We start from the raw sequence: 13737 nt of genomic DNA, 5'->3' as shown, positions 1-13737 counted from the left end.
AAAATTATATCCTCCCTCACAAAAAGATTTTTCTTAAAAGTTATATATATATATATATATATATATATATATATATATATATATATAGAGAGAGAGAGAGAGAGAGAGAGAGAGAGAGAGTAGGCTAGAATTTGACTCAAAAAGGAATTCTAATTAAATGACTTTTATGACAATGTAATCAATTGGCACATGTTCAAAATCGATTAGAAATTTGAAATATGATCTATTGTAAGTTTTAGAAAAAAAGGAAGGAAAAGATATCTAGCCGTTGCACATAATTAAGGCGCTGACATAATCGCTTGTGACTCAAATTTGAACTGGGCTAATCGATTAGACAAAAGTCTCAATCAATTAGATAAGTCAAAATTTTGCATATAACTATTTTGACAGTTTCTAATTCATCTGGCACAAATTCAAGATATTTTTTTAGATATTTTCTTTGGTAAAAACATTTTGAAAAACATTTTAGTGAGCGTGTGCTTTAGTCGTACGCTTTTACGATAAAGCCCTTATATTTTCAATTATGTCACACATTATTAAGAAGCTTTTAGTACCGAGTTAAGCTTCAACCTATCTTGGTGTTAATATCGAGTTAACCAAGAACACTGGAGATTTTATCTTGGCGAATCTCAAACCTAAATTAGGGTTTAATCACACAATCCCAAAACCAAAGTTTTTAAGGAATTTAGCTTCTAACCCAAACAAATCTTTAAATGGATAATATTCAAACAAGGTGTACACAAAAGATTTCCTTGGTGAAAATACAATTTAACCCTTTTCAAAAATAGAATTATATCCTCACTCACAAAAAGACTTTTTCACAAAAGCACTTAGGCTAAATCATTAGTGAGAGAAAGTTAAATAAAAGTTGAGAGAGAGAGAGAGGTGTCAAAAGATGTTTCTGCCTTAAATGAAATGAGAAAATAGACCTCTATTTTTAGGCTAGAGATTGACTCAAAAAGGAATTTGAATTAAATGACTTTTATGACAATCTAATCAATTGAAAGATGTTCATAATCGATTAGAAGTTTGAAATGTAATCTATTGTAAGTTTAAAGGGAGGAAAGACAAGATATTTAGTCCTTGCACATAATTAAGGCACTAACCTAATCGTTACTGGCTCAATTTTAAACTAAGCTAATCGATTAAACAAAAGTCTCAATCGATTAGAGAAATCAAATTTTGCCTATAGTTATTTTAACAATTCAAAACTCATCTTAGACAACTTCAAGATATTTTTTAAGGTATTTTCTTTGGGAAAAATATTTTAAAAAACATTTTAGTGCATGTTTTAGCTATGCGCTTTTACGATAAGGCCATTATATTTTATAATAGATTCAGTCGCTACTATGAAGCTTTTAATACTTGGTTAAACTTCAACCTGTCTTGGTTTTAATACTAAGTTGACCAAGAACCTATGAGATTTTATCATTGGCAGATCTCCAAACTAAATTAGTGTTTGATCACACAATTCTCAAACCAAAGCTTTTAAGACATTTAGCTTCTAACACAAACAAATCCCTAAATGGATAATATTCAACCAAGGTGTATACAAAAGATTCCTTTGGTGAATTTACAATTCCACCATTTCCAAAAATACAATCATATCCTCACTCACAAAATGACTTTTCACACAAAAGCAGTTAGGCTAAAATATTATAGTTTAGAGAGAGAGAGAGAGAGAGAGAGAGAGAGAGAGAGAGAGAGAGAGAGAGAGAGAGAGAGAGAGAGAGAGAGAGAGAGAGAGAGAAGGGACCTCTATTTATAAGTTAGATGTTGCCTCAAAAAGAAATTTTAATTAATGACTTTTATGATAATCTAATTGATTGGCACATGATCACAATCGATTAGAAGTTTGAAATATCGATTGTAAGTTTAAAAATAAGGAAGGAAAATATATATAGTCGTTGAACATAATTAAGGCGCTGGCCTAATCATTTGTGGCTCAATTTTGAATTAAGCTAATCGATTGGACAAAAGTCCCAATCGATTAGATAAGTCAAAATTTTGCATATAGCTATTTTGATTGTTCCTCATTCACCTGGCACAATTTCAAGATATTTTAAAGGTATTTTCTTTGGTAAAACCATTTTGAAAAATATTTTAGTGAGTGTGTGCTTTAGCCATGCGCCTTTACGATAAAGCCCTTATATTTTACAATAGGTTCACTCACTATTAAATTTAGAGGTTCTCCAGTACTTCAAGACTTGTAAGATGTTTTATCTTTTGTGGACACTTGCTTGAGTAGCTTGAGATGAGGCTTGAAATTCTATTCCATTTTATTGCCATAATCAGATAGTCAAGTCCATGAAACCCTAACGATTAAGTTTGCATCTTTATCTACTTAATTGCTCATGCTTGACTTATCATTAGGGGTGGCAAAACGGGCTCGGCCCGCGGGGAATGCCCGTTTTGCCCTCACTTTTGTGCGGGGCGGGCCAAGGATTTAGGCCCTCACCCTCAAATGTGTCCGCCCCGCCTCGTCCCGTTTTTTTCGCGGGCTTTTGCGGGCACGTGTATTTACATATATTTTTGCATTTTTAGGCTTAAAGAGTGCAGTGCCCGCGGGCTTTCCCTGCTCCGCCCTCACTTTTTTGCGGGGCGGGTCTAAGTTTTAGGCCCGCATCCTCAACTATGACCGCCCCGCCCCGTTTTTTGTGGGCTTTTGCGGGGCAGACCTAAACGGGGCGGGCATGCCCGTTTGCCACCCCTACTTATCATAATACATTAATTGTTATCATAAAAAATTTATAACTTTGTTAAAAACATATCACCTACAAAACAAGATTCCACAACTCTCACTTCATAAAAAAACACCATCAGGGTCATAATTTTCCCTAAAATACCACAAACTTTATTAGTCTCTAGTCACCTTTACCAACATAGATGCGTGACACATCTATACTTTTTTAACAACTACAACATGACATACCAAATTTTAAAAAATTAGGTCACATGCTATTTACATATTGAATTTATCAGAAAATTTGATAGTATTAATTGTGTATATTTTAGTAATTACAAAAAGAATTATCAAATTTTGTGCACTCATACATGATATACCAGATTTTTAAAAACAAAATAGTTACATCCTATATATTAGATTTTTTTAAAAAAAATTGATAGTGATAATTTTAGGCTTTTTAAATAATTGTAAAAAAAAATAGTCTATCAAATTTTTAAGAAAAAATCTCCAGTACTTGATCATTTACCACAAAATTTTTGAAAAAACCCAGTATAAACCCATAAGTTTTAGAGAATTTTATAGTTTTAGAGAATTTTTTAAAATAATCGGTAAAAATAAAAATTTCAAAAAAAAATGTAGAAATTAATTTTATTTTTTTAAATTAAAGAGCAAAATAGTCACTTATAGTGAAATGTAGGTGTCATGGATTCAACTCTCATCTTTAACCAATTTTGATTTATTTTATTTTATTTTAAAAAAACTTCACTATAAAATTTACTTTAAATCTTTATACATGTTGCTTTGATGGTGTGTTTAAACTTCAATTTCAATTTTAATTCTACTATTGATTGATGATAACACTAGATGAAAAGTATGTGATTCTTCAACTATAATCAAACATTTTCTGGCCAAATGGTTTGGAAAACACTAGAAAAAAACTGATACAAATTCATCCTGGAAGCATAGTTGCCATGATACCACATGTCATGTACTAGTTTAATTTTATTTTAGAAACATTATAAGTTGTATCAGAATTAGGATGGTTAAAAAAAACTACCAAGCCAAACCACTAACCGGATTAGTAATATTATTATGTTTCTTTAGTGTGTCATAAGATATGAGCTTTTATGGATATAAGTAAATGTTTATCAAATAAGTGACTAATTAAAATTATTTACCCAAACAAACACCTTGATGAAGTCTGAAACCATGACGCAAAAGCTATATTTATTTATTTAGTTATAAAATAAAATACAAGGTGCAATTTCCCCCAAAAGACTCTTGTACCAACCAAATTCAAAAATATTTTGCCTAAAATTGTAAGATAGGGTGTGGAAGGGGGAAGATAGGGATAGAATAACTTTAATACCTTAGCAAAGAGATTCCCAATTGCTTCTATTTTTGGGCTAACTTTGCTGTTTAAAATCTAGCATTAAAAACGGCAAACTTCAGGGTAATACATTCATGGCAAAATTCAATAAATAATGCAACAATCTTTGATGAATTGCCCCAAAATAACTGACATGAGATGTTATTTCTTTGTTGGGCTAGGAGTTATGTGCCTTGTGACGACATAGCAATCTGGTGGTGTGATGTTTGTGTAATAGTTCTGGATAGTTTCTGTAATTTCAAACTCAAATTTCTTATAAAAACTAATCGCTTCTTCGTTGTTTGTCTGCACGTGCAAGTAAACCTCGGAAATGTTCTGCTTGGAGCAAAGATCAAGAACATGATTCAGCAGCTTCGTTCCTGCATAAACCAAACAATTCGTGTCACGTTACTAACAGCACTTAGATAGAAAGCTTAGAGGACGTGGCACATTTAGAAAGAAACACTGGACGTGGATAGGCGTAAACTGAAATGTTCCTAATATGAAGCTTGCACCTTACAACCTGATCTTATTATGTGTTTAAGGTACTATGGCACAAATGCACACTAAAATGAGTCATGCCCATATGTATGATCAACTAAGCTTTCAATTACCAGTTAACAGCAAGGTGAATATATTACATATGTTTCTTACCAATACCAAGTCCACGGTAAGGTGCTAAAACACCTAAAGTCATGATATAAACCCGAACTTGGCCTCCACCTTCCTTCTTCTCAAGCCGGCACGCAATCGCACCAACACAAATGTCACTGTAGTAAGCTGAAAGAAAGCACAATAACTAATGTGTTAGACAAACCCTAAAGGTCCCTTGCACACCCACATCTAAGTATCATTGATATTATCATGCAAAGTGAAAGCACGGAGATATCAAACAGGCAAGTTGGATTAAAGTAAAGCTCGCATTCCAAGTTCTAACTAAGTCAAAAACATTCAGAAGTATGCAAATGTATTGTATTATGAAGTAGTGAAGATATATAGAACTCGCGCTGGATTAAAGTAAAGCTTCCACAACTTTTTCGGTATGTGGATGAAAGATCTTTTACCATAAGTAAAGAGAGCTTTCAAAGAAAAAACGATTCACATAACCTCCTTAAATGAAGGCGGAAAATAATGAAAAGAATCAGTATGAATGAGTTCTACCATTAGCATTCTGCACATATACCGAAGAAACCAAGAGAACTATCCTATCATATGTATTCTATGCTCTTCTTAAAACTCTTATAAAGGGGTTACCAATCATTCTAGCTAGGGGAAATGAGTAAATATGTTCGAATCTAAATAAGTTAGACATGAATTCATAATTTTATCTATGCAGAATCAAATTCCTAATAGAAATCAAATGCAGGGATATTGCAGAAGCAGAAGGTAGCATATAGGAATTCAAGATCAGTTACAAAAAAAAAAGTGAAATGCAAATCAAACAACAACAACTACTGTGCCTTATCCCACTACATGGATCAACTTTCGCCATAATGTTCTAGCAAAGACCATGTTTCTATCCTAAGTCATTAATCTCGAGATCTTTTTTAATAACTTCTCTAATAAAAATAGATAGTAAATTAGGAACGAACGAACGAACCTAGTTTGGTGAATTCGGCGGAAGCAAGAGCATCGGAGTAGTATTTATCGTTGTAACGAACGGGGAAGAGAGCAATATTGAGCTTCTTGAGCTGCATAATGTTCTTGTCTCTTACTCCATCGAGTGAGATTGAGACTTCACGTCCAACTCCCATTTTAGGTCAATTGAATTCTACAAAAATAACAATAACAACGATGTGTTAGGAAAGGGGAGATTATGGTGTCGACTGCGGCGGCGCAAATCGAATTCTGTGACGCGCTACCGCCGCGCCGGGAAAGGAGAAGGGAAATTTGGAATATAAATAGATGTTAACCTTGTTGTTTGTGGTGATGTTGGTTCTTACGACGGTTAACTCCGGGGGGTTGAGTGCGACTACAGCTTGCTTGAGAATGATGGTAGAGAAGGGCAAGCGGTAGCGGCAGCTGCTTGCATTGTGAGTTTTGTTTTTATTTCATGAATGATTGATGGGCTTCTTCAGAAGCTAGTAAATTGGGCTTGTGGGATTAGAATAGGGCTTACTTTTAGCACCCTTATTAGTGCTCACGCAACTTTGTAAAAAATATAAAATACTTTTCAAACACACTCCCCTATATATACTACATGATGAGTTAGCCTAGGAAATCTCATTTTCATTCATGTGTCATGTAAGGAGGAGATCATCTATAAAATAATTGGATATAACCTAATATCATACTTCATGGATGAGGAGTTAGTACACTCGTACATTCTCTAGTATCAGATGTCCAAGGTAGTCTGCAAATATCACATTGACAACTTTGCAGAGGTCTGCCAACAATTATTGGATTCTTGGATATACCATGCAAATACCTAAACAGTCACGATACTCACTCAGGTAGATGCGCGTACATAAGTCGATATCCACAATAATGTTATCGAAAGTACCAAAATATAGCTTCCAACGATCATGTCTGACGGTGCTCGCCATACAACATGAAATAGATATCATCCTTCATGATGCGGTGAAGAGCAAGTTTGTACGAATCAGTCGCTGGATTACCTCTGAAAGGGATAATCTGGCACACATGTGGAAAATATTCAGTGTAGTCGTCAGCATACTTCCAACCGACGATATTTGGAAAATGATATAGGAGACATGCTTGAAAAATGGTTCAAGTGAAATATTAGTAAGTCTGTAGCAAAAATATTGTGAAATAATTATCAGTAAGGGTGTAAATAAATTACCTGAAATAAATGGTTGTTTCATTTCATCTGTTTGGTCTTCCATAAACTACCTTCAACAGACTTATAGTAGAGGTAAGCCAAACAAGATTCATTCCAGTTGTACTCATGAATCCTCTCCAAATCCGTGAAGTATTTAATATAGACAATGTCAACATAAATCGCACTTTTGTCTATAAAATTACCAGTGTCAACCAAGATCAGTAAGTATGTCCTTATGCACGTACTCTATGATAGGAAACATGTATCTCATCACCTGCAACACTCAAGTCGCATTAAGGTGGTTAATGTGATTTTCCGATATGAATGAGAATATAACATGACATTTCCCTAATTTCTTTTATCTCATACTGGGTTTTACCCATATCAACCCCTAATTGTGTCACCATCAGGTCGAGGGCCTCAAGTCTAGTAATTTTGGAGTGATCCAAAAATATTACTATGATCTGAAGATGTAGGATGCATGATACATCTCCAATTAAGATAGTCATATCACTGATCGAAATATGAAATGACGATGTCTCTGCATGTTATATCTCAAAAAACATAGAAAATAAACCATGGTTAATATAACCATATCTAGTCCTACTGAAGTTTTTCATCCTAAATAGCTCAAAGACTTCCTGAAATCATGGTTCATCACGCTACGATATCTTTAATATCTTCTTGCCAAAAATAAATACATCAATATCAGACAATTCAATTAATATAAAAAAATGTTAAAAAAAGTAATATAACATTCATTTAACCTCTCCGTCCAACACATAAACAATAACATTGTGTACATATAAAGGAAGTATGGAAGTGTCTTAGGGGTCTCAATAAAAACTAGCAGGTGAGGTAGCATCAAGTCCGACTACAGGATGTGGATGTGGATCATGCACATGTATATCATCATGAACAGGATAAACAAGTGATTCATCATGATGTGGATGTGGATCATGCACATGTATATCATCATGAACGGGATAAACAAGTGATTCATCATGAGCCGGAGATATATGACCCAAGGAAGACGATTCAATCATGTTTGTATTTCTATTGTTCATCATCCATTTTTTCTATATAGTTAAAAAATAATTTATCAGCAAACAGAGTTTAAAAAAAAGAATGAATAACTAAAAAATATGGATATTATTATCCATACCAAGGGTTTAGATTTCAAAATTGATACTAAAATGAACCAGAAATTCACACCAAATCTTATTAAAAAGAAACCAACGATATATTTATATTGAATATATCCTAATGTGACATAACTTTAAACTATTGATGAATTGCATGCATCACAAATAAATAAGAAATAAATAAAGTAAGGACATGATAAACTTACAAAATGTGAGAGTTTTGTGCTTAACTTGAATGGGGATGAGTAGACTTTGATGAAGATCTTGTGGAACTATGTGCTTGTTGGTATTGTCAAGGTGATTTAAGGTGGTGAAGTTTGTTGATAGCAAAGCTACAATCAACTAATTGGTTGTTTGGTTTTGATGATGACAACACTTTATATCAAATGATATTTAGTGAAGTCCTTATCTCTCAAAGATGCTCATGACGATTTATCAAGCTATCTTTTTTAAGATGCTATTGAAGATCAAATCATCTCTTTGAATTCAACATTATGGTTAAACGACATTCAAGTGAAGACTTTTGTTTTAAGGTTTGTTGATGGTATGTTCTCTCTTAACTCTATAATGATGGTAATCAATTAGAAAATATCTCAATCCTCGTAAAGCTATAAGATTAAATATTCTTGTGTGATGTTAAAGTCAAAGATAATGATACAGTGAGTTGAAGCTTCAAAGCTGTGAAAAAGAGGAAGTGTAAAAGCTCGTTTGGTCATGTTTGTATGAGTGACTAGTGTCTCGTAAAGGCACAATGGTATTTCATGAAATACTAAGGCAAAATCACACTCACTTAAAACCATTGAGAATCCTATCTTATTTTGTTAAAACTACCTAAAAATGTTTTTAACGCATAGTTAATTGATTAGGGAACTGTTTGATATTTCGGAAGCTTGTTTACAAGTAAATAATCTATTAGACATAGTGTTATAATCAATTATTTCAATCTGTAATGCCTATAATGTATTAGAAAGAGTTTCTTAATAACTGGCAACACCTAGAAATCAAAACATTCATTTTTTGGGGTTGAATAATTTATTAGGCTAATCGATTATGAGACTTGAATTTTTCATAGAATGTTTCCAAATTTATACCACCAATTGACATATAAGCAGAAAGCTTGTCTAACATTTTAAATCACTCAGAGTGTGATCTTTGATCCTACTTTACCACTCTCTCACCGTTTTCTATAAATCTCTCATTTCTCTCGCACATATTTTACCTTAGTGCTTCGAGAATGTTCTTGTGTCTAAGTGAGGAACATTGTTCTAGGTGAGCGCTTAATTTTTATTTAAAAATAGCGTATTATTTCTTAAGTAAAATATTCTTTTATAAGAAGTTGTTTGATTTCGAGCTAAACTAATAAAAGTTCTTATTTGTTTTGGGGAATTATCTTAGGAAGTCTCTATTTGGTTCGGGAATTTTGCTTGGAAGAAAGTCTCTCTTTTGGTTCGTGAATATCATCTAGTAAAATATCCACAACAGTTCTTGAGCTTATCCTGATGTAAAAGCTATGCCGGTTTGAGATTAGTTTGTGTAAAATCTCACTTTGGTTCCTGAGTTTAGTCTGGTGTAAAAGCTTAGTTGGTTCGAGATTAGTCTGTGTAAAATCCCATCTCGATTCGTAGGTTATCATGTGTAAAAATCCAGTTTGGTTTAGAGGATAACCAATATAAAGGTCCATCTTGATTGGGAGGATAGCTAGTGTAAAACTCCATTTTGAATCGAGATCAACCCTTGTAAAATATCTATTTGATTTGGAAGATATACTTTGTTCATTGTTTGGTTGAAAATTAGTCTTTAAACTTCATATCCTTGTAAGAGGAGGTTTTGTGGAACCATGTGCTTGCATGATTAATCAAGAAGTGATAAAAGCTCATAAACAAGCAAGACATGTCTAGCTCTAATAACATCATGATTTTGATGATGACAACACCTAAAGTTGCAATATCTCTTGGAGTATATTTAACAACAACGCGTTAAGACAAGAAAGTGATAAAGCTCGTTCAAGCAGTTAAAGATGCACAATATAGTTAATCAAGTCATCAAGCTAAAGGATTACGATTTGATGACCACTAGTAATATCCTCTGATGATGACATCTGAATTGAATACATATCAAGCCTTATCCTTAAGCAAATTCAAGTGAAGTGGTAATATGTTTGGGAAAAGGAATTGAAGCTTTAGAGTGTGAAAGAGAAGAAATGTGAAAGTTTGCCCGTCCATAGGAACTTCCCAAGTGCCTCTCACGTAGAACAAGACATGGGTCACAGATTCCCCACGATAATCAAAATATTATTCCTAGAAAAAACCTCTTACATGATGTCATACCCCAAAATTTGCCTAGCTTGTGATTTTGTCAATTTACATACTTTGTTTCTATTTGATCATGCATTCATCAACATTTGCATATGGTAACAAATTTATGTCAAAGGTTCGATTATAATAGATTTAATCGGTTTAAGTGGATTTTTGAGGTGAATATTATTTGATAATTATTCACGTTTATTTCCCGTATTACTTGTGGTGGGGATCATCTCTTTATTTGAATTGCATGGTTATTTCTAAGATTTGTCTGGATTCAAAGAAAATGGAAAAGTTAGAATAAAAGGAAGCTTTCATTCATTTATTGGAAAATATCACTTCTCAAAAGTACTAAAGACATGAGTTAAGCCATCCAAAATTCAAGTCAAAAGTGGTAGAAAAATCAAGACAAATGCATGAAAATTCAAGTTAATTACTACTGACTCTTTGTCATACATCTTAACTTGGTACTTTTGCTAAACTTCAACATCATTGATTTGTAACTACCCTTAACTACCTATATCTCCACAAGTCATCAATTTACCTAATTACCCATAACTTCCAAATTAACACAAAACTTTCAAACAAACACAAATCTCAATTTCTGCTTTTTCCACTCAATCATAGTCACTCTTAACAATTAATCCTATGGTTGAAATTTGTGATCCGCAACTAAGGATTAAATTAACTTCTAACAATTGATAAATCAATTACTTGGATCATAATTTAAGGGTGATCATTTCACCTACCAATTTTATACAAACATTTTATTTTCTCGTAATTTTGGCCTTAGCTAACGTCACTAACTTAACTTGGAAAATTCACAATTAATAATTATTTTGCACCACTTTTTCTTCTCAATTTTTCTCTCAATATTCATCTTTTCACTCACCCTCACTAAATTTCATCTTCATCACCATTTAGAACTTCACATTGAAGTTCTAAAATGGTGGAACTTAGCCACAATCCAACTTCAACAAATCATCAATCAACAATTTAAGCATTATCATAAAAAATCATCCATCAATAATTTCTATATTATCATCAACGATCATCATCCAAAGTTCATCAATTCAAAATTGTTTATCAATATTATATATTCTACATTATCTTCTACATTCATTCATCATAAAAAATAATCATCATGCCTTGGAAGTTAATTGGATTAAAGGAGCTCATTCTTGAAATTTTTCAAAAAAAATTCGGCGCTCCGATTTTCAACACTAATCGGAGTCAATCTCTGCTTTGTCGATAATCCTATATCTCTTCCACAATCTCTGTTTTGAAATTGCTTGTTGGATAATCATTTTTTCATTAGACACATAAACTTGAAAATAGTGATATTTTAATTTATAACTATTAATAACATGTGAATATACAATTTGAATCATTTTTTACGCTGATCATGAATATATAATTATTTTTTCATTCCGATGCATATTTTAGTCAAACCGACACATTCTTGAATCAAATTTTTTATCCACTTTTGCAGCTTCTTCGGTATAATTCGTAGATTGTTTCGTAATTCGTAATATATATTTGATTTTTTTGTGAAATTCTGACTCTAATGATATATTAATTCGTAGAATCTATTCTGTTGACCGTTATCGAAAACTTGTTCAAGTATTTGTTTTTTCTCCTCCTGCGTATTCACATTTGTACATTCCTCTTTTGTTTCTTACTAGTACTAGTGTTTTATTACTTATCATTGTTGTTTTATTATTCTACTTGTGTTAAAATGTTTACTGATACATAACTTTTTCTATTATTATCTTTTTTTTTAATCTTTAATCATTCTTTTTTTAAATATTAAAATATTGGTTTGCATGTGGGTGTCACATAAGTGTTAAAATATAATACTCCATTAGTATACTAGTACAACACATGCATTTAGAGTGAACTTGCACTTGCAGAATAAAAGAGAATGCATTCAAATGAAGTTGTTGTGAAAATTGTAGCATCTATACTACAATCTACTGCCACTCGAATAGAGTCGGTTGTTCATTCATGCCGTAGCTTCACGTTTTTAGTTCCTTTTTCTTAGTACATCAGTTTTTCTTTTAATACATTAGTCTTAGTTTAAATACATTAGTTTACTTATACTTTAGTTTACTTATAAATATAACCATCCTTTAGTTTTAGTTTAATACATTAGTTTAGAATTAATACATTAGCTTTAGCATAGAAATTAATCATTAGCTTTCAATTGAATTCTTTAGAAAATAATATGTCATGTTGATAGTTTTTCTTAGATTAGTTAATGTTAGAATTTGATTTGCTTGATAACTTTGATTACCCTAGGGTTTAGGGATATAATTCATGTTCCCTTAGATTAGGACTTTGATTTAGATTAATTAGTCATTTTAATCAATTTGTTTTTCATGTGATATTAGATAGATGATTAACTTGATCCTAGTGTTGTATGATCCTTTAGTTAGGATTTGTATATATCATTGACCTTTAGATTAGGTTGTACATTATTTTCAATTAAATTCAATCCCTTTGATTAAATTGATCAAAAGAAATTTTGATTAACTAAATCTTTTGATTGTGTATAATCCCACAGTCTACTCAAGTGATCAAAAGTCAATTGATCACTTGATAAGACTATTTATGTAATATTGTGGATCTTAAGGCCTCAAGTTCAGACTTTCATCCAAGACATCCCAGACAAATCAAGCAATGGATTATACAAAGCATATCAAAGGTGTTTCTTCAAGAGTTTGTCAATCAATATTTGTATTGTGTGACATGAGCCTTGAGAAAGAAAGAATGAATGAGAGTGGAGAATTCTATTAACCTATTATGAATATCTTTGGGTACGGGACGAATGACCCAGTTGCTCATCATATTCACCTTTATTCATATACTTTAGCACAATTCAAATCAAATGATTGTCAAGTCTCCCTTCATAAAGCAACAGTGCAACAACCAGAAGTCTTCATCAGCAACTTATCAATCATGATTCAAGTTGTATGCCATGAGCATTAAATAACAAAGAATGATGAGAGTGGAGAATTCCTATCCTTGTCTAGGGTATCCTTGGGTACTTGACGAATGACCTAGTTGCTCAAGGTATTCTCCTTTATTCATAGACTTTCATGAAATTCGAATCAAATGATTGATAAAGTCATCATCATCACAAGGAGCAACAAGAATTCTTCTTCAACAACTTGAAAGTTATGATGAGAATCACATGCAACTAGCCTTAAGTAGTAAAGAGTGAATGAGAGTGGAAAATTCTATTAACTCATTCTGAATATCTTTGGGTACGGGACGAATGACCTATTTGTTCATCGTATTCACTTTTACTCAGACTTTAGTGTGGTTCATATCAAATGGCTGCTAAGTCTTCTTCATCTTCCATTATCATATATCATTTCTCTTGCATCAGTCCCTTGTTGTCTTTGTTCCGTTCGTAGTGGGCTAAACTACGAAAGCTCTGACTTTTTCAT

The 13737-nt window shown here is 32.5% G+C and overlaps 1 protein-coding gene across 2 annotated transcripts; it reads right to left on the bottom strand.

Annotated features, from left to right (window-relative positions):
* Window positions 1-3896: 3896 nt before the first annotated feature.
* Window positions 3897-6123, bottom strand: LOC127117464 (uncharacterized). 2 transcript variants are annotated; one of them, XM_051047487.1, is made up of 5 exons: window positions 5969-6123; window positions 5656-5826; window positions 4710-4835; window positions 4249-4435; window positions 3897-4112 (listed from the first exon to the last, which is right to left on the bottom strand). In XM_051047487.1, exons 2-5 carry the CDS (start codon window positions 5807-5809, stop codon window positions 4106-4108), a joined length of 474 nt encoding a protein of 157 aa, XP_050903444.1. In that variant the 5' UTR covers window positions 5810-5826; window positions 5969-6123; the 3' UTR covers window positions 3897-4105. The 2 variants fall into 2 exon arrangements, with proteins under 2 accessions (XP_050903444.1, XP_050903443.1); XM_051047486.1 differs by having other exon boundaries at window positions 3897-4435.
* Window positions 6124-13737: the final 7614 nt, after the last annotated feature.

Source organism: Lathyrus oleraceus, chromosome 2 (assembly GCF_024323335.1).
Source record: "Lathyrus oleraceus cultivar Zhongwan6 chromosome 2, CAAS_Psat_ZW6_1.0, whole genome shotgun sequence".
Taxonomy (NCBI): domain Eukaryota; kingdom Viridiplantae; phylum Streptophyta; class Magnoliopsida; order Fabales; family Fabaceae; genus Lathyrus; species Lathyrus oleraceus.
Note: the sequence above shows the minus strand (reverse complement) of the source record. Positions and strands in the feature narration are given on the sequence as shown.

Coding starts and splice junctions, on each gene's coding strand:
- LOC127117464 (XM_051047486.1), bottom strand. CDS start 5,809: ATGGGAGTTGGACGTGAAGTCTCAATCTCACTCGATGGAGTAAGAGAC. Junction 4,836..5,655: donor CGCCGAATTCACCAAACTAG/GTTCGTTCGTTC, acceptor GCTTTCTTTCAG/CTTACTACAGTGACATTTGT. Junction 4,436..4,709: donor TTACCGTGGACTTGGTATTG/GTAAGAAACATA, acceptor TGGTTTATGCAG/GAACGAAGCTGCTGAATCAT.